This window comes from Sciurus vulgaris (genome assembly GCF_902686455.1).
Source record: "Sciurus vulgaris genome assembly, chromosome: 8".
NCBI classification, from domain to species: Eukaryota; Metazoa; Chordata; class Mammalia; order Rodentia; family Sciuridae; genus Sciurus; species Sciurus vulgaris.
Genome location: NC_136468.1, coordinates 123,633,138 through 123,660,093, shown reverse-complemented (window position 1 = coordinate 123,660,093; position 26,956 = coordinate 123,633,138). Strand labels below are relative to the sequence as shown.

General features: G+C 40.6%; 2 protein-coding genes across 2 annotated transcripts in view; one reads left to right on the top strand and one right to left on the bottom strand.

Annotated features, from left to right (window-relative positions):
- PI4KA (phosphatidylinositol 4-kinase alpha) overlaps nucleotides 1–26,956 on the top strand; it is a 146,897-nt gene that overhangs the window by 74,201 nt on the left and 45,740 nt on the right. Inside the window, exons 20-23 of the mRNA XM_079152131.1 lie at nucleotides 21,013–21,121; nucleotides 21,701–21,837; nucleotides 21,986–22,119; nucleotides 24,486–24,568. Coding sequence (XP_079008257.1) covers nucleotides 21,013–21,121; nucleotides 21,701–21,837; nucleotides 21,986–22,119; nucleotides 24,486–24,568 — 463 coding nt within the window. The remainder of the gene's footprint in view (nucleotides 1–21,012; nucleotides 21,122–21,700; nucleotides 21,838–21,985; nucleotides 22,120–24,485; nucleotides 24,569–26,956) is intronic.
- On the bottom strand, nucleotides 584–12,128 carry SERPIND1 (serpin family D member 1). Its single transcript, XM_079152139.1, has 5 exons — nucleotides 12,026–12,128; nucleotides 7,630–8,471; nucleotides 3,871–4,144; nucleotides 2,173–2,317; nucleotides 584–1,432 (listed from the first exon to the last, which is right to left on the bottom strand). The coding sequence occupies exons 2-5, from the start codon at nucleotides 8,453–8,455 to the stop codon at nucleotides 1,241–1,243; spliced, it is 1,437 nt and encodes a 478-aa protein (XP_079008265.1). The 5' UTR covers nucleotides 8,456–8,471; nucleotides 12,026–12,128; the 3' UTR covers nucleotides 584–1,240.

The window sequence follows — 26,956 nt, the reverse complement described above, 5'->3', positions numbered from 1 at the left end:
AACTTTTCTGGATTTCAGGCACCCTGCCCAGGTAGTGAGGAATCCAGAAATACATTCTTTGAGTGTTGCCTGCTTTATCAAACCATATCTGCTATAGAATCATGTCTGAGGGATGAAAGCTGAAACATACACCCCACATAAAGACTGTGGAAAGGTGGGGATGACTTAGAGCACTGTCTCAGGGATTCCAAGCAGACCACATTCAGTGTCATGCCTCATCCTGGTCAAGAGAGTATGCCCTGCTATAGCTTAATAGCCACAGGATAGCACTTGAGTGACTCTCTGTCAACCTTTGTCATTCCTGGGTATTTTTTTTTTTTTTTTTTTTTTTTGGTGGGGTTTTTGTTTGGTTGGTTGGTTTTGGTACAGGGGATTGAATCCAGGGGTACTTAAGCACTGAGTCACGTCCCCCGCCCTTTTTATTTTTTATTCTGAGTTAGGGGCCCATTCAGTTACTGAGGCTCATCTTAAACTTGCCATCCTCCTTCGTCAGCCTCCCAAGTCACTGGAATATGCCACCATGCCCAGTAGGATGTAGCTCTTTTGAATTCAGCCTTTATTAAAGAAAATACTAGAGACATAGTAAATGTGGCTATCTTTATTTATCTCTAGGGTAGAAGACATGACCTGTGTACACACACTGTCCTCTGAGTATTAGTGAGGCAACAGTAGGACATTTACATGGCTTTGGAAGGTTAGACCTTGAGAGAATTAAGCCCCAATGCTCAGGGAACCCTTTGTATGTCTCAAGGTTGTTTCTCCCCTGGGCATTGGGAATGATAATAGTTGGGCACCCTCTTTGGGAGAAGTGAGAAATTAGTCATGTAACTCATTTCTGTGTTTAGATGAGGGTCCCTGGTTGAGAAAGGCTTTCAGTAATAGGACCAGATGAGCATGGATGAGGCTGTCAGGGAAGAAGGTGCTTGAGTGCACCTCATAGGTTTGCTATGAGGAGTCAGGAAGGAGGTGAGGCAGTCTGTTTTCGAGCCCCTTTAGGGAACAACTGACACACCAGCTGGTTATACTAACTCCTGTGGATTCATAGCATTGTTTGCTGTGCATAATTGATACCCATTAGCTTCTCAGTTGTTGGTAGATTTCTTCTTCCATAAGAGCCTTGATTCATTTTGGTAACATAAACCATGGAAGTCTTGGTACCAAAACATCTCTGTGCTCATTGATAAAATGGAAATAGAATTAGAGTGCCCCCAAAATGTGTCAGGTGCCCAGATTGCCATCTTTAAGACCTGGTAGGGTTGGCCACTCTGCCCATGAAGAGCAGACAGCTGGTGCGGTGCTCGTAGACCAGGAACAGAAAGGGTCTGTCGACAGTGAAACGAACTTGAGTGGACAATGGCATGAACCCCACTGTGGTCACAGCCGCAGCCTGGGTGCCCTCTTCATTCACTGTGATGGTACCTTGGTGCTTGAACTGTTTCAAATTGGAAAGGAAAAGTGTTAGATTCTGTAGGTTGGCACACAGAGGAATAGAGCATCTGGTGGAGTCTAATCTTCAGAAAAAAAGGTCCAAAAACCACACATGTAGCAAAAATTACAATTGGTCAAATACCCTTGAAAATTTCTTTCATCATATGTCAATTGCAGTTAATTGTGCTTAGAAGCCATGTTATATCACAAATACTTACCTGTACACTCTAGAACCACATTCATCTTGGTTGCAACCACAGTCTGAGAAGCTTTGGGAGCCAGGTCAGCTGCTGCTGACCCCTGTATCCTCCTCAAAGTCTGGGGTGCACATCCACTAGGTGGACAGGGGCCTGAATTTGCCACAACATTTGGTCTGGTATTCACTTTCTTTTGCTGAGTGCCTATTTGTTGGATTATGAAGTTAAATGTAATTTGACTGAGCATAGCTATTTCACATATAGGAGCACACACCTCTCCTTGCTTGGGTGTAAGCAGGAACAGGACTCATTCCAAGGCTGTTCCTGTGACCACCCTGCCCAGTAAGCAACTGTCAATTGTGCTGCCTTCCCTAGCTGGTACCTACAGAACTGAATACTTTGTGTGCTACAGCTAGACCCAGGAGCAGCTTCAGCAGCCCTGTCCTAGGAAATAAGACTGGGTGGAGGTAGGCTGGGAAGGGACAGATGGAGATGGGAGTTGGGCTGTGACTGACCCTTAAACCAGTGCAGACAAAGGAGCGGTTACCAGGTCAATGGTGATCCTTTGGTCTGATATTCCTGACATGTTGCCATTTTTGCCAAATAGCTCTATGATTCCCATTGACTTCAGGGCCTCCACCAGATTGTAGTTCTTCTCCAGCTTGAATTTAGGCAGAAGTACTTCTCGAGTTCTAGTAAGAGAAAAAGAAGAGGCTCAGTTTTAGTGAATCACAAATCACAAAAGAATCATGTTTTTCCTGTTGAATGTGCACACCCTACCATGGGTTGCATTTACCATAGAATTAACATATCACTTGTTAAAATTTATATCCTGGTACTGTCAGTTGAGGATTTTGGAAAGACCTCTTACTATAATTCCAATTACAGTCAGCCCTTTGTTTCCATGGGTTCTGTATCCATGGGTTCCATCAACCACAGACTGAAAATATCAGGAGGCACAGTTGCATCTGTTCTGAACATGTATACACTATTTGTTCTCATCTTTGTTCCCTAAACAATTTAGTACAACAACTATTTACATAGCATTTACATTGTACCAAGTATCATATAAATAAGGTAGAGATTCTTTAAAGTATATCAGAGGATTGCATAGGTTTTATACAAATATATATCATTTTATATAAGGGACTTGATTGATATCCTTTACCAGGGGATAGTTTCTGAGAATGGGAGGATGGGAAGGGTTTTCTGGGAATGTTGATCTGGTGGGTGGTGTGTGGGTAAGACTAAGAATGGCACTGGCAGGCTAGTTTGGCCTTCTTGGGTTCAGGGTAGAAGTAGGGGCATGGAGGTTAGGAACGAAGTAGGTACAGAAGAGACATTTTAAAGGAAAAATCCATAAGACTTGATACTGAGAGGCTACCTGGGGAAATTACCTTCCTCTAAGAACATGCTTCTTTTTTAAAAAAATTTTTTAGATGTTGATAGGCTTTTATTTTATTCATTCACTTATATGTCGTGCTGAGAATCAAACCCAGTGCCTCACACATGCTAGGCAAGCACTCTACCACTGAGCCACAATCCCAGCCCCAAGAATGTGCTTCTTGGTTTTGCTGCATTTCTCTGTATTCTTGTTCTATTAGGCACCCTAAACCAGATTTTCTTATTCATACTGGCCTAAGTAGTATCCAGTAAAACAGAAGTGTGACTGACCTCATCATTCATTCTGCCATGATCCAATAATAGTCTCAGTAAATATTTAAAATCTGCAGTTTTAACTATCGAGTAGTAAGTAATAATAGAAGAAAATCATGAATCACAAATCCTCGGTGAGTTAAGAGAACTTCAGAATTACCTGGGTAGAAAAAGGGAGAGCTAATCTTTGTTGAATTCCTCCTAGTGATGTCCTAGGGTACATCACTTAATTCTGTTTATTTCTCACCTTGACCCCCAGCAAGTAAAAGAATTATCACCATTTTTAGGTTCACGGAACTGGGCTTAAAGTCACAAAGCAAATATGTAGCAGAGCTGGAATAATTATTCCCAAGATAACTCGAAACCACCTGCCTTCTGAAATTGACCTATGGAAAGCAGATGTGTTGCTCATAAGTGCTCTCTGATCGTCTCATTGAGCAAGAAATTTGGACTGAATTAGAGTGGCCTGTATGGCATTCTTGGGTAGTTAAGCATATTTCTCCCTTTAAAAAAAAAAATGACCAGAGTTTCAGTAGTCCTGGGCACCTCCAGCCTCTAGGAACTCAAAAGAACAAACACCTGGAAGTACCTGTTTGTCATGCTTTTTTGCCATCTTTCTACCACCTGTGGTGTCAGCTGTGCTTCAAGGGTCTTCATCCCTGATAGTTTGTGCGGGACCACAATTAGCATGCTGATACCTCCTACATACTCCAACTGAAGAACATCACAGTCAAGTTCCTGGTCATTTGCTGCAAGGAAGTTCCCCTTGGTCTGCATCATGGAAACCTTGACCACCTCTCGCTCATTCAGCCGGAAGTTGTGGTTGTGTGTCATTTCCACTGGGAATTTATTCACCCAAGATCCTTAAAATCAAAAGAAGCAGGGAACTATTAAGATGTTTCTTTAGAACAATGGTCCCCACCCTTAATGATGTGTCCAGATTCCTTGGAGGGCTTTTCAGGGCCCATCTCCAGAGTTTCTCATTCTCAGATTTGGTTTGGGCTGAGAATTTGCATTTCCAGCAAGAGATTAAATAGACTAGAATGGATTTGGGGTTAGATTCTGACACTAAATAGCTGTTTGACCCTGGCAAGACACCTAACTTGCCTGGGCCTCTTGAGGCAAGTTACTTGTAAAATGAGTAATTTAGAGCTTCTTTTAGCTCTGTTGGTGGCTCTCATCCCTCACACTGAGATTTAGTAGCATTTGGCAGGACACATGGGTGATGTGGTATTTCCCTCAGGATCTTCACTGTAGATTGTGTTTCTTTGCAGTACTGGGAATTAAACTTAGGGGTGCTTTACCTCTGGTGCTCTACCCAACCTTTTTTTATTTTATTTTTTATTTTTTATTTTGAGACAAGTTCTCACTAAGTTGCCCAAACTGACCTCAAACTTGTGATCTTTCTGCTTCAACCTCCCAAGTTGCTAGGATTATCAACCTGTTACACCATGCCCAGCTTCACTACAGATTTGGATGCAGTGCTGTGTATACAGTAATAAGTCTGTTCTATTTTAGCTCTAAGATGCTAATAATAGCTCTAAGATAACTAGTAATAATTGGTGACACATTGATGACTGGTGATGTGCCACTCATCTAAGCACCTTTCTGTATTATCTTCATTTTCTGCTCCCAGAAACTATATGAGATGGGTGCTTTTATTATTATTCCCTTTTTGTGAATGAGAAAACAGACACAACTAAGTGAAATAACTTGTTAAAGATTTCCAGCTGGTGGGTCAACAACCTAGATAAGATAAGCAGGCAGTGTCTATGTAGGTCTAACACCAGACAGCTTCTGTCTGACCATAGCTATAGCTTAGATGCCTTTTCTAAATCTGCCTCACCCAGGATTTTCTCAACTACAGCACTATTGACATCTAGACCAGGTAATTCTCTTGGTGTGGAGAGTTTTCTGTGTATTGTAGAGCATTTAGCAGCATCTATGGCCTCTCTCCATGAAATATCAGCAGTGCTTCCCCTACCTCCTCAGGTCATGATAATCCCAACTATCTCCAGACATCTGTCCTGGACCCCACAGGGAAATCATTGCTCTTTCCAGCTTTGATAGGAAGAAAGCCCTTGAGAAGTTATATTAAAGTGGTTCAAACATTTGTAATTAAAAATCAAATTAGTAATAGATTTGGGAGCTAGAAATTGAAATTATACTTCTAGAGTCTCCTCTCCTTTGAGAGGATTTGTTGATACTAGCAGTTGATCTTTTCAATTCCCATCATTGGATTAAGTGACCATGTCAGTGTGATCAGGATGTTGAGCATATGTTTGCCTATTAACGCTTTGTTGTCATATGGGTTACTCTGTTCAGGAGATAAACTGACCACACCTAGTCATTTCTCTACCCCCATGCTGACAGAAATGGCCACCTGTCCCTGAACTCAGGCCAGGGCTAATGCAGAGGCCTCAAGTGATATGGAGGCTCCTGACAAACTGGTAAGACTGAGGACTTTGATGCTGTCAGATGTTTTCCACTTACGTGTTCTAAAGTCATTTATTTTTAAATTATTTTTTATATATTTTTAGTTATTGATGGACCTTTATTTTATTCATTTATTTATATGTAGTGCTGAGACTCAAACCCAGTGCCTCACACATACTAGGTAAGCACTCCCACTACTAAGCCACAGCCCCAGGCCTAAAGTCATTTTTAAGCATAGGTTAATTGCTTCTGAAATAAATGTCAGTAGCCATGTTACGCTATTATTATAATGTGTAGTTTGACTCACTTGAATTCATTGCCATTTGCCCCACACTGTGCTGAATGTTACATCATAGTCTCTTTGGATCTCCCCCTACAGCCCTGTCAGATGCCTTTTCTAAATCTGCCTCTATGATATCACCTCTGAGATAAAGATAGGAAACCAAGTCAAAGTTGTTGAATGACTTGCCCAAGTTCACACAAATGAGAAGTGGTGAAACCAGGGCTTAGGCTCCTGTTTGCCCAATATAAGAATTTATAACCAGGGCTGGGGTTGTAGCTCAGTGGTAGAGCACTTGCCTAACATGTGTGAGGCACTGGGTTCAGTCCTCAGCACCACATTAAAAATAAATTAATTAATTCAATTAAATAATGGTAATAAATAAATAAAAACTTATAACCAGTGATGAAACGAATGTATGTTCATCATATACACTATATGTGTGTGTGTATGTTGCTGTCTTTAAGTCTGTTGCAAACCGGGTAGACACTCAGCCTTTGATTCCAGCTGGCATTGTGCCTGGCTCAGGGTGGAAGGCCAGGGGTCAAATCTCAGCACTCTAGACCATCCTGAATCCTTGGCCTCCTTAATCCTATTTCACAGCCCATCTGGCAGGATGCCTGCCTTGCAGAGCTGCTGGGGGACCTTAGCCTGGGCACAGAAAAGGATGTACCCCTCTCTGTGGGATATACCATGAGGTCTTAGCCTTACCTCCACCAAGCAAAAGCTGGGAGACAGCCTTTGTCCTTTGCATTCCTGGGTTGCTGTACAATTGTTGGAGCTAACAGGAATCATTGGCCTCCCAATAATTGTGTCCTCATTGGTGTCTGGTAGCTATTGATGGCAAAGTGGAGAGACCTGGTCATTCAGGTTCCAGTAAGAGATGTGGATATTACAAATACATGTTCCTTTATTTCTAGGATTCCAAGGCATGTGTGTATGCACGTGCATGTGTGTGTGTGTGTGTGTGTGTTGGAGGGGTAGTAACCTCCTTAAAAAGTGTCCTTATGCCTGGTCCAGAACCACTGCTCAAGAAATAGTGGTTCATTTCTCTACCTCTACCTGCCCATAAGAACAAAAGTATCTTGAAACAGAGTTTTAGTTTTTAATGTTATTTACTCTACCTGAACAGTTCAGAGACACATGTCCTTCACCTTTTGTCCATATTTCTGTTTCCTGATAATTAGGATAAGAATGAAGAAACTGAAATCCAGGTTGGCCAAATGCTAATTTTTTTTTTTTTTTTTTTTTTTTTTTTTTTGCATTATGTCTTCTAATTTAATCTCTGGAGATGGCCTCCCTGGGTACAATATTGACTCTGCCCCTTACTAACCATGTGCCCTTGGAACATCCTCCTAATTCTTGGTGTCTTGGTGGCTTTGTCTGTAAAATAGGAACCCCATTAATCATGTTGACCTCAGATATGGTGAAGTTCCAGTGAGCATAAAGCTCAGAGTTAGGGCTCAGTAGCTGTCACCTCATTGTAATCTTCCTTGTCCCTGTATTTGAGTCAACCCTGTAGACATAGATCTGTTTTCTTGGGAAAATTATAGCTAGAATATAGCTTTTGACATTCAGTCTAGAAAGAGCCCATTTTGAATTTGCTTTGAGAACTGTAAAGCTACTTCTTACCTTTGAAGTATATGCAGTTAAGAATCATCATCTGAATAGTAGGGTCTATATTTGCTAGAGCTTCCTTTATGAGACCTTTGGTGAGCTTCAGAATGTGGTCGTTAGTTTTAGAAATGAAGGCAGGATCTGAGAAGTCAGCTGCCTGGGCCTCAGCGAAGTAGTATTCTCTCACTTTAGTTTTGAAGTCATCCAGGATAGGAAACTGCTCTTTGACATAAAGGTTGTTGACTGACCGAAGTGTGTACCCAAAGTTCCTCCTGAAGAGGCGATGAGTCAGCTTGCGGAAGAGATTATGAATAGTTGTGATCTCATACTTGTTACTAGCATTAACAAAGTCTTTAAAATGCAAAACCGAGTGCACTTGTTCATGGGTCTCCCCCTTCAGGCCTAAGGAAATCATCCCCATTGCAGTTGAAATGCCAACAGGTGCTATAAAGATGTTATCAAAAGTGTTGGTCAGGTCCTTCAGTGATCTGTAAAGGTTGAAGGCAAACTTTGCATTAAGGATGTTAAGACGCTGGATCCGGCTCTTGCCTTGGAAAAGCTGCAGGATGTTCCCAGCACTTGATTCTATTGGGGAAACTGCATCAATTATATAAATGTAGTCATCATCTTCACTGAATAACTTTTCCAGATCCAGGTAATCGTCATCTTCCTCCCCCTCTGGAATCCAGTCATTGGTGACTGTGTTTTCTTTGTGAAAGTCAGCAGGCAAAAGGGGCATGCTCACATTTTTATTATTGAGCTGACCTGTGAGATCTTTGCTTTCACCAAACACAGATGTTATGATGAGGAAAATGAAAAGAGGGTAGAAGGGGTATTTCATTTTGGCAGAGCTAAAGCTGTGAGGGAAAATAAGATGACATGTTGAAAGGTGGCCTAGCTGGCCCCCACTCTGTTGCAGTTCAGATGGCAGATTAATTGCAGCTTTGACCCAGGAAGAAGCTCTCCCTTAAAGCATCAGTTCTTAAACTGTTGAGGATTCTGAACTTAAACAGAATCTGATGAAAATAAACATACATCATACATTTTATGTGCTTTGTAAATCTCTCATGGGATTCATGGGCCCCTGGATGAAAATCCCTTCTCTAAAAGTTTGCAAAACTAACATTCTAGAATCCCAGGGGTTCAGAAAAGCCAGAAAGAAGTTTCTTTTTCATTCATTCACCAAACATTGTCTTCTGTCTCCAAAAAGCATATCAGGTAATAGAGGCATGAAGGTCTTCCCTACTGAGAGCTTCATGAGCCAAACTCATGGGACAGATGTGTAGTAATTTGAGGGTTCTTAAAACTCAAAGCAAAGCATGTGGGACAGGAAAAGGAATGTGACTTCACTTCATGTAGTGATAGTAGGGGTGCCCAGTCACAGAATTGTGGAAGCTTCACCTAAAGGTGAAGCTTGAGTGGGCACCTGGGACAGGAGGGGAATTTCCAATAGAGGGACTCAGTCCTGTCTGTGCAACCCAGACACCTATACTCCACCTATACTCCACCTATAGGATAGGGGTGTTGTGGGAAAATGTTCATGGGTTAGGCTTTCTGAAAACAGATATTCTAAAGATATTCGAAATTTGTGCAGTCATTTGGGGTTAATTTGTATAAGATCTGGAACTTGTCTGTAATGCCAGGACTCCCTTAGGGCCTGGTGAGGATGTGATTGGTGGCCTGGCAGCCCCAAAGGCTATTAATAAGGTTATGGAACTTGCTACAGGTATACTTTGCTGTCAGGAAAAGCCCAGTCTTTTCTACTGCTTCTACTGTAATCTCAGCAGGCAGACAAGGTCTGTGTGAGGGCAATGTAGGATGTCCCTAAAGACCTAGGGACACTCCTTTTATTTTAAGTAAACAAGATAAGTATTTAACATATATCTGTGGTTAGCTTATCTTTATCTACTCATCCCCTTCCTTATTCCAAAGAGGTTTTGTCTTGGCTTGTGAAATTTATTTTGGCTGCCAAATGGCTTTGTCTTGCTCTTTCTTACTTCCCATTTATTAACTGCATCCTGGGTAGATGAGCAATTGTTCGATGCTTCCTTATTTCACCAGATAGTGGCCATAAATATTTGTAATGCTGACCCAGGCAGGTAGTCCATAATCCCAACTTTTTCTGATCTCTCCAGAAAGAAGTATTGCATTTTGTTAAGCTTGTTGTGTGCTTGTTCCTATTTCCTGTTGGAATATCTACTACCAGTCTAAGCTATGTAAGAGTTACTGCCTCCTATTACATATTTAAACTTGTTAGGTCTGAGATTGTTAGGGACTAACTGTACAGAAACCCTATTTGAATGCTCATAGTTTTGTTGATGTTGATAATGGCAAGGACAAATGATGGAGCCTCTATTGGATGCCAGGCACATATAAGGCATTTTGTGTAAATTAACTCTACCCTTCTATTTCATATATCAGGAGATTAAGCCTTTTTTTTTTTTTTCTGTTGCTAATAAATGGCAGTGGTTTGGACTGGGGGTGTAGCTTAGTGGTAGAGTGCTTGCTTAGCATGCTTAAGCCCACGTTTGATCTCCAGCACTGCAATGAATGAATGAATGAACAATTCGATTAGAACCAAGTTGGCTGAGTACCCCCACACTCACACTCTGCCTGCCTTGTTTGTCCTGAAGTACCAAGACACTCCCAAATTGGTTGGGGAATAGTTCCTACCAGTTTTCCAACTTTGATCCTCTCCCTGCAATATTGTTTAAAAAAAAAAAAAAGTCAGCTCCAGCATTGTTTTAATAATAACTGAGAGACTTTGGGATTGCACATTTTGGAGAAGAAAGTCATAGTTTCTGAACTTGAGAATGTCTGTTGTCTTTTCCAACCTTCCATCTTAGTCCCTTACTGAGGCATGGCCTCATGTAGTTTGCATGGGTGAAGCAATTTCTAGAAAGGATTTCTAATGTGTATGGCTGCAAATAGAATGAGACTCAGTTTCCAAATTGAATCAGGCATGGGTATCTTTGGCAATGAACTTCATAAAGTTAGAAGTAAAGAAAATGAGTAACTTTAGTGGAAGTCTCCTCACTTGACTAAACTTTAAAGTATTCTTTTCAGATAAAAAATAAGGTTAAAGAAAAAACAGAAACCAACTTGCATTAATAAGGATTCCGGAAAATGAATCTGAGGCCAGGCAGGGAGACAGACTGAAGACATTCATGTTCTTTTTTTCTTTTTCTTTTTTAAATTTATTATACTGGAATTGGACCCAGGGGACATTCGTGTTTTTTTTCCTCATATTCAGAGTGTATTTTTGGAAACTTCTTATACCATAGTCCTACATTATATGATTAAAAACCAAAAATAGTTTTCATTTGCCCTGAGGAAGGAGAAAATATCTCTGATTTTTTATGGGTTGAAAAATTTAAGAATCTACAAATTAAATCTTCCTACCATTTTGTTATTTAGTATAATAAAAACTATATATAAGAAATTTAAAAACTGTCACTAGGTTATGTTTAAATTCAGATTACTATCTTTGAAGAGAAGCAATATTCTTTTACATTTTTTTGTTTTAGTTGTAGATGGACACAATACCTTTTTTATTTATGTATTTTTAAGTGGTGCTGAGGATCGAACCCAGTGCCTCATACGTGCAAGGCAAGTAAACTACCACTGAGCTACAACCCCAGCCCCAAGAAGTAATATTTTTTTAAGATAAATTTTTCAGACAATAATTTTTCTAAGGACTTCATATGGCACTTTGTCTTTAGTTACATGCATCAGAGCAGAACACCTGAAAACTGTCATCCTTCTCCATGCAGCTCATTAACTCCAGGTCTAAACAGAGCAAGTGGAATAGGAGAGAAATAGCTGCCAGGAGTTTGGAAAGTTTTATTTTGAAATAACTTCAAACTTACTGAAAAGTTAAAAGAATAAAGTAGTAGAGCAATTCCTGTACCCCCTTTTCCCAGATTCACCAGATGTTTACATTTTGGGACATTTGCTTTATACTTTCTCTCCATATATAAGTGTATATGTGTATGTACAAATGTATATACACACACATACGGGAATACATATGCAAATTATTTTCTGAACCATTTGAGATTAGATCTCTTCTCTCATGCCCCTTTAACCTTTAATACTAATACTTTAGGGGAAAATGTGTAAGACAAGATTATTCTCATACATAAAGCATAGAATAGTTATCCAATTTGAATAATTTAACATAGATACTTTTATTTCTTACATAGTTCCTATTACAGTTTTGTCGATTGTCCCACTGTTGTAACCGATAGAATTATATAAGGGACAGATTAAAAATTTTAAACATTTTTCCACTTCTTAGTATGGAAAGCTTCTGCATTTGCACATTGATAAAGAAAGGATTGAGTTGCTCATCTCTAAACATCAAAAATTAGAATTTATAATCAGCAGAAATGTTAGAAAATGAACTTACCTCTTTCCTTCTGAGCAGCAGCTTTACAGAGATGAAATCTACCAGGGTCACCAGTGGAGTTCCAATGTGAACTTTGGTGCTGGGCTGTTGCATATTTTCCAAAGTAAATATGTCCCAATTCAAACACCACCCAACTAGCTTTGTCAGCACAAAACACCTCAGCTGTGTCTTTGATCATTGCTTAGTGACTGGCGACTCCCAGGCTCCAGTTTTTCTGTCACCGAGATTTTTAATGTGAGTGTCATTGTCACACACAGCCTTGGTTCAGGAGCAGCCTTCATTGAAGCTCGCACATAATCTAAGGCACTCTTCAGACTTCTGGAGGCTAGGCTGCACTTTCAGAGAGGTTGTAATGTGCCCCACAAAATAGAGGTCACAAGTGTGACCTACTATTGTGTCTTCCCTCTCTGAGGTGATCATCTTCTGACTTAGCCCTGACCACCAAGGCAGATGTGACTGTTTTGGCTGTGAGGTGGGTGTCCCTATTCTTCTGTGAGCTTATTTCTCAGTGAAAAGTGGAGCCGGAAATAAGATCGGTGTCTTATACAAAATAAGGATTCTATTGCATAGGCCTTTCTTCAATCAAGGGTCACTGTTCATTACTAGAATCACAGCCCAGCTCTCCTGACTATTGTGGGGCAGTTAAGGATATTGCTCAGCTGTTATTCCCAAACCCAAGTCCACTTAGATAGTCATGGGGATCTGTGGAGCTGTAATTTTTTAAATTTATGTTGTTATGATCTAAAAAGTTATCAGAATATTCTATATTATGTAGGAAACCAGCTTATTACAAAACACTGCTTTCTGATTTGGGTACCTATGAGTGTGTTTGGGAAATCAACTAGTTTGAGTCTCAGGCAAAAGCATGTACAGGTGTTTGAGGGACTATGGGTGTGTCTCAGTTGCTACTTGAGAGATGCTAACATATAAAGACCATTGTGCTCAGGACATGGAAAGTGTGGTTGGGTCTGGGTCCAGCATAGCATACTAACTTTAGTCAGATCTGTTCCCCAGAGCCTTTATCTGCTCTATTCAGTCCATCCAGCATGGACACCATTGTGCTGCTCTGAGAGGCTCTTCCCTGTGTCCAGACTCCTCCTGGGGCTCAGACTCACAAACTCTGCTCCCTGTTCTTAACTTTCACTCACGCTAAGCCTGGCCCCAACAGAGCCTTGGCAACTGCAGTTCTTTCTGCTTGGAGCATCTTCTCTGCAAAATGGCACACGGCTGCTGATCTCCCACTTTTCATGAAACCACACCTACCACCCTGGCTGAAATCATTCTCAGTGTTCTTCCTTCCAAACTGAGGATGGTAATTACACCTACTGTGTGAGGGGGTTATAAAAATTGAGATAAAGGAGTTGGGGGTGTGACTTAGTGGCAGAGTACTTGCCTAGCATATGTGAGGCATTGGGTTCAATTCATAAATAGGAATTTTTTAAAAAAGGTTCATTAACAACTAAAAAAATATTTTAAAAAATTTGAGATAAAGAATGTGAGGAAAAGCAGACTGGCACCCAGCATACAGTAGACGCTCAGCAAATGGTAACCTTTCTCATTTCACAGAACCTGTATGTATTCACAGAAAAGGTGAGGTAACATGTTTTCACTTTGTTCTCTGGATACTTCTTTGCTGGAATTTCTGTTCTAGGAGTACATATTACTTTTTTCTTTTTTCTGAGTGGTGGAAATCAAACCCATAACTTTACTCATACAAGTCAAGTGCTTTACCACTGAGCCACACACCCCTACCTCTTACTTATTTTGGTGGAGGTGGTGGTACTGGGGATTTAACTCAGGGGCAGTTTACCACAGAGCTACATCCCCAGCCCTTTTTATTTTTTATTTTGAGACAGGGCTTCACTAAGTTGCTTAGACCTTCACAAAATTGCTAAAACCGGCTTTGAACTTGGGATCCTCCTATCTCAGCCTCGCAAGCCACTGGAATTATAGGCATGTACCAGCTTGCCTGGCTATTTTTTTTTTAATACTATTAATGAGTGATGTTTCCTGCATATTTAGCTTTCTGGTTATGTAACCCACTTTTGAAAAAACTATATTTCAACCCTTCTTAACACCTTGATGTTTTTGAATCTGTTTCACGTTTAAAGGTAAAAGATGTATGTGGTTTGAGCCTCCACCGTAAAGTGGTACCACCTGTCACACATACTGCATTGTTTTTGTTCCTGTTTAAAGGTTTGCCTCATGGTCAGATATTTTTTCCCAACTTTTTTTTTTTTTTTTTTTTTAACTGGGAGTTGAAATTGGTGGCCCTTAATAGCTGAACTACATCCCTAGCCCTTTTTTTTCAATTTTTAGACTGAGTCTCAATAAGTTGCTGAGACTGGTCTTAAACTTGAGATCCTCTTGCCCCAACCTCCCAAATTGGGATTACAGGCATGCACCATCACATCTGGATTTTCCAACTTTTTAATATGAAATTTAGAAAATTTACAGAGAAGTTGGAAGAATTAAATAATGAACATTCATATGCCAACTGAAAGCACATGGGGGGAATGCAAAAAGAAAGAAAAAAATGGAGGCAGACCTCATGGACCAGCAATGTTTTATTCAGCATCAGAGGGGTACATCTTTGGGGACAAAATGGCTAAAGCCTACCACGAGGGTCTGGTGTAGCCTTAGCAGCGCCAGGCCATGGGAGGAGTTAGTTAACTATATCCTTCATTCCAGACTCTGAAAAGGGGTATAATGAATTGGGGCATTGATATCATGTCAGGCTGTTTCCTGCTGTAAAGGGCCAACATAGGGGAACCCCCTCTCAGAATTCTGGGAGAGGACACAGGGATTCCAGTGGTTGGCGTTGAACAGGGGTATATGTAGAACAAGCTTTGGGGTAACTGCAGGCAATATTTCCTTGTCATGGTTTCAGGAACTCAGATTGTGAACACGGGGAGAATGGCTTTGAGATGTTCCTGGGAGCAGATTTGGTCTAACTGGGTCTCCTTACTAAAAGTTGTTTCTGTATAAAAAGCTATTAAAAGAAGGATGACTATTAAGGAGGATAGAAAGGGGAGTAACCAGGAGGACCACCAGGAATCAGGCATTTCTTGCCTCCATTGTTTCAGATCTGGTGTGACTATTAAAGATGATATGTAGGAAACATGGAGAAGGGAGACATTTGGGAGGGGGTCAAACAGTGAATGTCCCTTGAAGCCCGAGATCCCAAATGAAGTCTAGTGATTGAGGAGAAAGGTGAAGGGGAAGTAAATATAATAAATTTAATTTGTCTCTGAGTGTTGTTAAGAAAAGGTGAAAGGACATCTGAGAAAGTGACATTAGGAATTTTGGGCAAGAGGATCAGCAGCTTCAGTTAAATGGGAAGAGGGGGTTATTAAGAAATCAAGGTATCCAGGACAAGAGTGAGAAATCACAGGGGCAGAGGGGTTTTTGTTGGAAGAAGAGTGGCAGGGTTTAATGAAGTCTTGCTGGAAGGTAGTTAGGGGATCCAAGAGTTGTGCCTGCAATATTTGGACTCTGGTTGGGAGAAAAGGGAAATGAAGGGTGACTGAGAAGATCTGCAAGAGTGTGTGTGATAAGACCGGTAATGGCTAATATAATGTAAATTTTCTGGCTTCAGGGATAAGGAATGCTGTTGTCACTGAAATATTGAGGCATTTGGGCCAGCCTTGATAAACTAAGTCTAATTGTTTTGATAGGAATGCAGTGAGGTGGAGAGTATCCCTTGTCCTCTAGTAAAGAACTCCAAAGCTTACCCATGTTCTGAGTAGAGTGATAGGAAAAAAGGCTTGTCAGGGTTTGGTAAGAGAATTCTGGAGAGTAGAAATGGTAGTAGAAAAAGAATGGAAAAATGGAAGAGGATCTAAAAGGTTCCCCTTGGAGACCTCGTAATGAGGTTTGACTATGAGGGAGAATTTTGGTATCAGATGCAAAAATATTTTAAAAGGCCTAAGAGGGACAACATGTTCCTTTTGGTGGTCAGCAGGGGAATGTCTTTTAAAGTTTGGAGTCTCTCTGGGGTTATGGTGCAGGAGGTAGGGGTTAATAGGATGCATGAATATTATACCTAAGGGGAGCAGAGTTGAGCCTGAAATTGAGAAACCTGGTGCCCCCAGGAGGCCAGGGAGTTAAGCAGGATGCTAGTGTGATGTGTGAAATACTCTAGTGAAGGGCTGCAGAGCAGAAGATGATCTACATACTGCATAAGGTGGCTAGGGGAGAAATTTAGGGTGGCCAGGTCATGTTGGAGAGCTTGGCCAAAGTAGTAGAGACTATCTTGGAAGACTTGAGGGAAAACAGTCCAGGTGAGCTGCTGTGAGTAGTTAGTGTCTGGGTCTGTCCAGGTAAAGGCGAAAAGTGGGCATGAGGGAATGATGAAGGTGTCTTTCAGGTCTAATACTGAGAAATGTGTGGTGGAGGCTGGGATATGAGATAAAAGGGTATAGGGTTGGGCACTACAGGGTGTGTGGGAACAACTGTCCCATTGATTTTTCTGAGGTCCTGTACTAGCCAAAATTGCCCATTGTATTTTTTTATTCTGAAAATGGGAAGTTATAAGGCAAGTGGGTTGGTATGAGGAGTTTGGCCTATAATAAATGGGAAATGATGGGCTTCAAACCTCTGAGAATTAAGGTGTTAAAGGATATTGGGGAAGGGTTACATAGTGGGTGGGGTCTCTTACTTGGATATGACTGTAGAATGATGTCTTGCTATTTATTTTTTAATTTTTTTGGGGGGTGTGGGTACCAGCGATTGAACTCAGGGGCACTCGACCACTGAGCCACATCCCCAGCCTTCTTTTGTATTTTATGTAGAGACAGGGCCTCATTGAGTTGCTTAGCACCTTGCTTTTGCTGAGGCTGGCTTTGAATTTGTGATTCTCCTACCTCCCCACCACTGGAATTACAGGCCTATGCCTCTGGGCCCAGTGGTGTCTTGCCATTGTAGGTTGAGAATTATCCCAGATGGTATGGTTAATCCCAGCAAGCAAAGGATAATTAGAAGGTTTAGGGAGGGAGGGGTTGGGAGGAAGGGGTAGTAGTTCGGGACAGGGCCGCACCTCAGCAGGGTAGCAGCTCTCCCTGTGCAGATTCAGGGCTCCAGCAGCAGCCCAACTACACAACTGAAGGCTTTTGGGGGAAGGCGAGGAGCAGGGAAGTGGGGCCAGTTCATGCAGACCTAAACCCATATCTTCATTCTCCCCAAGACATACCTTACTGAGGGCAACACTGATGTGTGCCAGGCAGAAAGTGGCCTCTGATTCGGAGGTCTCATAGAAAAACTAGAGGCTCGTTGAAACCAGGAGGGGTAAAAAGAACCCATAAAACATCTCCTTTCCTAGTCAAGGAACCAAGTAAAAGCATGTAGAAGGGAATACAAAAAGAAAAATGGAGGCAGACCTCATGGAGCCTCTATGATTTATTCAGCACTGGAGGAGCCACATCTTCAGGGACAAAATGACCATGGGCCACCACAAGGGTCTGGGTTTTATATGCAGTCTTAGCAGAGCCAGGCCATGGGGAGAGTTACTTACTTTTGCCAGGCCCTTGTGACAGACAGTGGGCAGGGCCAGGTCATAGGAGGAGTTTTGGTAGCAGGATCATTTAGGGCTGGGCGGGAGGACAGGTAGGTAACCATATCCTTCACCAACCACCTCCATAAAACAGTAAATATTTTGCTGTATGTGTTTAACTACATATGTTTATTGGGAGAATACCGTTTCCTGAAGTGTCTAAAGATGAGAGGACAAGAAACACTTCAGCTCTGGACACCTTGTACTTTCCTGGGAAAATCACAGTCTTTGCATATTTCAGATTTGTAGTCCAAGTCAGATTTTTCTGTGGATTTAAAATTTTAAATCTAGGGTCCAGTCAGGATACATGCATTGCATTTGTCTGTCTTGTCTCTTTAGATTTCTTTATCTATCTTAGTCTTCCCACTTGTCCCCTGACCTTGACTTTTCCTTTTTAGGCACAAGCAATCGTCTCATTCGTCTCATAGCCTTGCCTTTCCTGTCTTAGGGGGCTAGAAAGGACCTTTTTCATATTACAGCCCTTCTCTGGAAACATCCCAATTCCTTCCTTTTTTTTTTTTTTTTTTTTTTTTTTTGTACTGGGAATTGAACTCGGGGTTGCTCTACTGCTAAGCTAAATCCCAGTCTTTTTATTTTGAGACACGGTCTTGCTATGTTGCTGAGGCTGACCTTGAACTTTAAAACCTCAGTCTCCTGAGTTACTGAGATTACAGGGATGTGTCACCATGCCCGGTTCTAACTCCTTTCTGTCTCTTGAAGCACAGGAATACTTCTCTGCACAGAGTCCTAAACCAGCAACCGCTGCGTCATGTCTTATCTCTAGATATATCAAAGCACTGCTAGGGCCTTTTCTGAAACTAGCTCAGTCTTTCCTTCCTGAGGACTAGAGCAGTCTTAGCTGAGATGATAACGGAGGGACCTGGAGGAGTCAGAGGACAGGAGAACCCACAGGGCACTTTCAGACTGAAACCCTTCTTTCTCTTACCTGTGTCAAAATGTTGATCTTGCCAGCCATTTAAAGCCTCTGTTCCCATTGGGAATGAAGCATTCTGGAAGCCTAATCTTTTCTATAACTACCAAAGGTAAATTCTCTTTACGAGACATTGGAACCTCTTAGCCACATAGACCTTGAAATCTATTGTCTGGAGATCCCATTGTACCTCCACCATCAATTGGAACCTCATCTTAGGAGGGCCTTTCACTGCAAAAACAATCACTTATTCTTGTAATCACCCTTAGTGTCCACTGGCTGAATTAGAAATCCCTTATCAAAATGTCCTTTTGTGGTCAATGTTCTGTGCAGCCCTGGACTTCTTGTCTTGACTCTTTCATCCACTGTTGTCCTCCCCAACAGCCCTCCTCAGTGCTCCCTACTGCCTTAGTACCTTCTCAAAGTTCTCCCTGCCCTGCCAGCACCCAAACTCTCTCCAAAGACACAGCACCCTGGTAGCTTCCAAGGAGAGACCAATCTTCCTATATAGGTTGTTAGAACCCTAAACAAGCATCTGTGTTCTCCCTGTGATTATAAAAGGAACATACTTATGGCAGAAGTCCAAGAAATACAGTCAGTGTAGCTGGGAATGGTGGCACACACCTGTAATCCCAGCACTGAGGCAGGTGAATTGCAAGTTCAAGGCTAGTCTTGGCAACTTAATGAGAACTCACCAACTTAGTAAGACCCTGTTTCAAAATAAAAAGAACTAAGGAGGGGCTAGGGAGATAGCTCAGTTGGTAGAGTGCTTGCCTTGCAAGCACAAGGCCATGAATTCGATCCCCAGCACCACAAAAAAGAAAAAAAAAAAAAAAAAAAAAAAAGGACTAAGGATATAACTCAATGGTAAAGTACCTCTGAGTTCAATCCCCAGAGCCTAAATAAATAATTAAATGAGGATGTAACTCAGTGGTAGAGCGCTTGTGGGTTCAATCCTCAGTATCACACCAACAAAAGAAAGAAAGAAAAAGGAACACAGACAGTGTTAAAGAAAATAGAAATTCTTGACAACTCAGTCACCCAGAAATAATCTGTATTAATATGTGGCTGGATTTTCCCTCTTTGTTCTCATCTATATCAGTTATATATTTTGCATTTTTTCACTTGACATTGTGCTTTCTTCCTATGTCACCAAATGGATGTGTAAAATATTTATTTAAAATATTTTTGGCATACCAGGGATTGAACTCAGACATTGTACATCCTAGACTAGTGTTCTGCCTCTGAATTATATCCCCAGACCTTTTATTTTTCAGTTTGAGATAGTCTTCCTAAATTGCCCAGTCGACATGGAACTTGTGATCTTTTTACCTCAGCCTCCTGATTAATTGGGATTACAGGCATATGCCAACAGACCCAGTGAAAATGTGATTTTTTTTTTTTTCAATTGTGCTGGGGGTCAAACCCAAGGCCTCACGCACACCAGGTAAGCACTCTACCACTGAGTCACATCCCTAACCTGAAATATAATTCTTAATATTCTCTTACTTATTTCAAGTTGACATTGTTTTTCTATTTATTTTGCTGTTATAACAAACATTACAACATTTTTGTGCCTAAATCAGCTTATTGTTTTGATGAATTCCTAGAAATGGGTTTGTATAGGTGAAAAGTGTTTGGAAATATTTAGAATTTGATGCATATTACTAAATATCTTCTAGAAAGTGTGCCAGTTTATAATTTCACCAGCTGTATATGAATCTGTCCAGTAATGAATATCATCCATCATCTCTTTCTATTCTGTCCCCCTGACCTAAGTCCTGGCCCAGACTTGACAGTTGTTAAGTGTTTGGGTAGCAAAGGCTCCCTCAAAGCAGTTTGATCATTACTATATATATGGATCAGTGTCCTCTGGGGGTTCTGTGAGTATTGACCTATTCAACTAAGCATTTTACACAAACTTAACCTTTTTATGTAACTGATGAGGCACTCCATGCCTTAAATCAGGCAAGATGCTATCTCAAATAAGGATGCAGGGAATTCAGTTCCTTACAACTGTACCTGAGCAACTCTTCTTTTACCTGTTTTATATATTGGAATTCTGCTCAAGATTACCGTTTGAAAAAGTTGTGCTGCTGAAAAAAGATTTTAAAGTTACTTGTGTTCCACACACAAAATTTCTTACAGTCTCCCTAGCACTCTTGAAGCGCTTGACAACTTCTCCAGTAACTCTGCCCCACTGTGATTGTTTGCTACATTCCTCCCAAACAAAAGCCCTTTGAATGCAGAAATGGGGATTTTTACCTGCCAGGCACAGTGCCTGCTACTTTAGGTACTCAATAAACAAGTGAATGAATGAGTGAACTACTAATTGATAAAATTATTGAGAAGCAGTATCAACTACTCCTTAGTGTGCCTTTTGTTATCGAATCTGACTAGCTGAGTCTGAAGAATGCTGTTGGAGAATAAATCTGTGCTTGATTTTACACTTGCATGTGTTAGGGTATGGTGAGCAAATAAACTTTCTCTTTCTTGGCGAATCAGCTCACCCGGCGATTGCCACCCATCAAGGAAGCCAAGCCTCGGTTACAGAAGCTTTTCCGGGACTTCTGGCTCTACTCTGTACTGATGGGATTTGCTGTGGAGGGATCAGGTAGGAGGATAATCTTTGTCTCCTAGGAAAGACAGATTGAGGAGTAGAAACAAGCAGGAGGTCAGACTCAACCTAATTATAATATGAACATGTTCAAAATAAGTTGAAATGCAGCTGTTTCTTCCTATAAGTATTTGCAAACATTATACTTCCCAGATGGAGTTTAGAATACTTGAATACCACATACCTTAGGGAAAATCTGCCCAAGTTAGACAGCAGACTAATTTTGGCAATAATTATCCCAAAGGGCCCAGGACTCTAGAAATTATCTGAGTCAGTACCACTGTAATGCTTCTCAAGCCAAGAACTCTCCTTTCTTGCTTTCTTTCCTTCTTCCTTTTTTCTTTCCTTTTCTTTCCTTTTTTTCATCTTTCTTCCCTTCTTTCTCTTTTTCTTTCTTCCCTTTCCTTTCCTTTCTTTCTTTCTCCATCTTTTTCTTTCCTTCTTTTCCTTCTTTTTTCTTTCCTTCCTTCCTTCCTTCCAGGGGATCAAATTCAGGGACCCACCCAGGCTAGTCAAGCACTCTACCACCAGTCTATATTCCCAGTCCTTGTCTCACTTGTATTCAATTTCTCACAGGACTCTGGCCAGAAGAGTGGTATGAGGGGGTCTGTGAAATAGCCACCAAGTCACCACTACTCACCTTTCCCAGCAAAGAGCCACTGCGGTCAGTCCTCCAGTACAACTCAGCCATGAAAAATGACACAGTTACCCCAGTAAGGATTCTCCCTTGTTTTTGCTAAAATCTGTGGAACCATTAGGGCAGATCGTTTCAATGTCCTTATGAACACATTGCCGGCTGCCACAGCCTTTTTCTCTTGGGGAGATATGCTTGTAAGTCTGTGAGTGTTTCTTTCCCTCCAGGCTGAACTAAATGAACTCAGAAGCACTATTATCAACCTGTTGGACCCTCCTCCTGAAGTTTCTGCCCTCATCAACAAGCTGGACTTTGCTATGTCCACATATCTCTTGTCTGTGTATCGGCTGGAATACATGAGGTACACAGGTCTTCACTTCCCTGCACATTCACATTTGAAAGAATTTTAAAATTTTTGTACCTTCTAGACGTGGAACTTCTTTTTCAGCTCCTCCCAAGACATGCAAGCTTTCTAAACAAAAACAACTAACAAAAGCACCATCTGCTTTTCTCTTGTGCCCCCCTTCATAGGCACCAAAATGCCATATCTTTAGATACATCCCAGTGTCTAAATTCCATTTTTGTCCCCTTTCTCATAGGAATTAGGCTTCTGAGCAGTCCTGATATTGCAAACTCAGTCCTTTGATATTGGGGACCCCTCTGAGAAGCCAGTTCTCACTTGAGAAGGGTCCTAAGATACTCACTAAGCTGGTTTCCAGGAACATGGCTAAGTTCAAAAAGCAGTGTTACTTAGGAATGGTCCAGCTCCATAATAGTTCTGCAGGTGGCCCGACTCTTAGTATGTAGCCACAGCAGTCCTAATCACTATAATGACTGCTGTTATCTGATGAAATATTTGTATTGTACCAGATACTGTACCAAGTCATATATATTAGCACACTCTCCAGCAAGCTGTTGAGGTTGGCAATATGGTCTACCCAGTTTGTAGATGAGGGAAATGAGACATGAAGAAGTTAAGTAATCCCTAATGTAGATTGAAAATCAAATGTTTTTTAATAAAATATTTATTTATTTTCCCTCCTCTCCTGTACTGGGGATTGAACCCTCATGCATTCTAGGCAAGCACTCTACCACAGAGCCACATCCTCACTCCTCTAAATGGTGTTTTAAGCACTGTGCCCTGCTACCTCTTGTCAGTGAATGTCAGAAGCTTCCAAATAATAATGGAGGGGGAAAAAAAAAGAAATAATTGATCTCACCACCATCCCCACTAACATGTTATATCGCTCTTTCTAGTCCTTTTTCAAAATAATACATTTTCAAAGAAAAACAGGTCAAAACAAACCACGCCAACCTAAACAGTGAAAGTATCGTTTCAATGCTAATGTGCATGACTAGAAGAGGTGTGTTGAGACTCTTTCAGCCTTCTGTGTTGGAAGGCAAGATTGTCTCTCACCCGCCACAAGTGTGCTCCTGAGTGTTCTCAGGTTCTCAGGACCCTGAGCTGCCCTGAGAACCTGAGAATCCTGTGCTAGCATGGAGAAGCAACCAAAAGCCTTTATACAAGAATTTGCCTTAGATTCCCAGCCACGGTTACTGGGAAATTTTTTAAATAATAAAATAGAAAATGTGAGAAGTCAAGTTAAAGCCATGTGCATGTGAGCAACTGAGAAAGCATGTGCTTAAAGCCCCCTGGCCTGCCCTAAGGAGGCTTACCTCTTGAAAGGCTGATGGATGCACATCACCAAACCCCACTAAGTAGATCCTCTAAAACTCTGAATGGCTCTTTGAAGGGGCCATGGTTTAAACTCACACATTTCTTTTGTTTTTTCCTTTTCCCCAAAGGTTAAAGATATTTTTCACTATAAAAGTCAAAATGTGGACTGGGGAGGTTGCTCAGTGGTAGAGTGCTTACATAGCATGGCTCAAGGTTCTGGGTTCAAACTATAGCACTAAAAAAAAAAAAGGGTAAAAACATCAGAACTGATATGTATTTCAGTGGCAGAATATTTGCCTAGCATGCACAAGATCCTAGTTTGATCTCCAGAACTGAAAGAAAATACATAAATAAATAAAATGTCCACAGCACATGAGATTTTCAAAGGGAATAGTACAAAAGATGCTAAAGGTGAAGAAATACAGGTCTGTCTTACCTAGCTTTGAGCCCCCACATTCCTACTGTTAATTGTCCTATTTTTCCCTCTAGAAATTTTCTCTCCATAGGCAAACATATATATTCTACATATAAACACACACAGACAGGCCTTTAGGAAACCTGTCAGAGAAATTGTGCTCTACCTATTTCCCTTGTACCTTGCTTTTATCACTTAGTAGTATATCTTGGATGAATTTCTGTAACAGCACATGACAGCTACCTCCCATTTTGGTGGCTATGTTATATGACATTGAATGGGTATGCTTTGGCTTATCTGACCAGTTTCTTGTTGATGGGCATTTAGATTGTTTCTGTTTTGGGTAATTCAGTCAGCACTGTTATTGAGAATCCTTGCACACATAACCCTTAAGATATGTAGCTAGTGGCAGTGCTCCAAAAAAATATTGGAGTGTTATAATAGGTGGTACACATCACCCTCCAGAAAATCCAAGTCATGTTTGCCCCTATAAATGACAGAGGATTTCCTTTTTTCAGAACAGTTCTCAGTTTCTGTTTCTCAGAATAGTTGCAGCAGTCTGAGCAGTGTTAAAATCTCTGACAGGGAGAGCTTAGATTTTTGAAAATTTATTTAAAGCTGTTTTCCTTATTAGGGTACTGCGTTCAACAGATCCTGATCGCTTCCAGGTAATGTTCTGCTACTTTGAGGATAAAGCTATTCAGAAAGACAAATCTGGTAAGCTTTTTATTATGATACTCCCATGATGACCTGAACTTTAATAGGATAAAAGGGATACCACTTTCTGTTTTCTATCAACAAAGAGAAGTTTATCAAGTTAAAAACTGCATTGGAAGGATCAGCATTAAATATGTAACCTTAGAAAACATATCTTTCCAGCTCTGCCATTGTTTCAAGGAGACTCAAAACAGAAGGAGCCTCACCATCAATGTTCAAGTGTGCTCCAGCATCCAGATTCTGGTTCTTAATATTATTCTTTGCTATAGAGAACCATGGCTCCTTGAATAGTCATCAGTGGACTTAGAGCATCTTACTGTGGCCAGAGGGCAATCATACTTTTTAAATGTCAGGAGCAGGCTAAGCGGACCAAGGAACCAATTTAAAGGGACTCCTAATGGACAAATTATAATAATTTGAACATAAATAAAGTGTTTATTTTTTGCTTAATTAAAAAAAGTTTAGATTATGAAAGTTATGAGTTAATAATGATACTCTTTAAGAAGAGTAGAGGTTAATATAAAATGTACAAGAAGGTTTAATTACAAAAGAAGGGTGAATACACTGGGAGATATATATATATATATGTATATATATATGTATATATAGTTGTTATGCTATTATGCTATATTATTTACAGAATAATAAAGAGGTGGAAAACCTGTACATGTTCAGTACAGATGTAATATTTCCCCCATCCTTTTTTTTTTTTTAAACATGTTCTTGCTAAGGTATAGACTGGCCTCAAACTTATGATCCTCTTGCCTCAGCCTTCCAAATTACTGGGATTACAGGCATGCAGATCCATGCCCAGCTTTCCAAAGTATTTTTTTTTCTGCTCGGATGTGAAACCCACAGAAACAGGACCAGTTATACATAAAGCTTATTTCTTCCATAAGGCCTTGTGAGGTGGAGGCATGTAGTTGTTTCTGCTTCTCTTCACATAAACAAGAAAAAGGAAACACCAGGAAAGAGCCTCACAGTCCAGGAAAAGGTTCATTACCAGTGATTGCAAGACTAGTCATGCCTGGTGACTAGGTAGACAGGGTTTACAGTAGATGATGAACAGAAAAGTTCCACAGGTTAACCAGTGAAGCTCTGTGAATCAAGGCCTCCAGAGAAAGGTGGCTGCATGCATAGCCATTGACTTGAGTATTTCTACATCTTTGTATCCCTGCCGATTAGGAGGAACACGGGCCAGGAAGGAAGACCTCACTTGTTAGGCTATCCCCAGGCCAGGGTCTGCATCATTTCCTGGGAAATTTCAGTATATAAACATTTCAGTATATAAACAAGTCTCACGATGCAGTGTGTTCTCAAACCCTGAGTGCACAGAGGGCCTCAGCTGTTACAAGTTCCAGCCAAGAAAACTAAACTCCTAGGGTCAGAAAAATAGTGGAAAGTCTATGAAAGCATGAAAATCTTATTTACCAAAACCACAAGTAAGGCAAATCCAAGTTAGGAATAGGAATAAAAAGAAGAGATAGAAAACTGGAAAGAAGTGACATTAAATGGAGGCAGCAAAGAAAAAGGTTTAATGTATAGAATAATCACTTTTTGACCAATTTTAGTATAAGCGCACTGATAAGAGTGATATAAAAGGTGTTTAAAAATGTAAGGGTTCTCGGCTTCCTGGTACCTGAGCTGAACAGTTTTCCTGTACATCTGCCATGGAGTTTGGCTTTGTGCCATGATGTTTTTGGCCTTACCTCAGGCTCAAAATGACATGGTCAAGCAACCATGGACTGAAATTTCTAAAACCAGGAGCCAAAATAAATATTCCCTCCCTTTAAAAAAATAAATAAATAAATACTCAGCAACTTAGTGAGACCCTAAGCAATTTGTTGAGACTATCTCTAAAAAACAGATGGGGCTGGGGAGATAGCTCAACTGGTAGAGTGCTTGCCTCACAAGCACAACGCCCTGAGTTTGATCCCCAGTACCGCAAAAAAAAAAAAAAAAAAAAAAAGGTGGATAGCAGGACTGGGGATGGAGCTCAGTGGTAAAGCATTGGTGGGTTCAATCCCTAGTACAATAAATAAATAAATATAAAAATTTAAGAGATGCTAAAATATTAGACCTACTGTTTTAAGCAAATGTTTAGAATCATTTGATTAAATTTATAGTCAGGGAATTAATTTGGTAGAATACATAAATTTTGATTAATCATGTGGGTAAATTTTTTGAGGAATACTGATTGATAAATTCCTAAGATTAGCAAATTTAATATTAATAAAGTACACGTAGTAATGAATAGTCCTTTCCATGCCAAAAGCCACTGGGACATTGGTGGATCCATCAACTTGTTCTTGCCAATGGAAAAATCATTCCCAGATACTTCTAGTACTGTTTTTGTCTTTTGTTGGAAAATAAATGCTTGAAGAAATG

Coding starts and splice junctions, on each gene's coding strand:
- SERPIND1 (XM_079152139.1), bottom strand. CDS start 8,455: ATGAAATACCCCTTCTACCCTCTTTTCATTTTCCTCATCATAACATCT. Junction 2,318..3,870: donor CAAAAAAGCATGACAAACAG/GTACTTCCAGGT, acceptor TTCTCTTACTAG/AACTCGAGAAGTACTTCTGC. Junction 1,433..2,172: donor AAAGGATCACCATTGACCTG/GTAACCGCTCCT, acceptor AATTTGAAACAG/TTCAAGCACCAAGGTACCAT.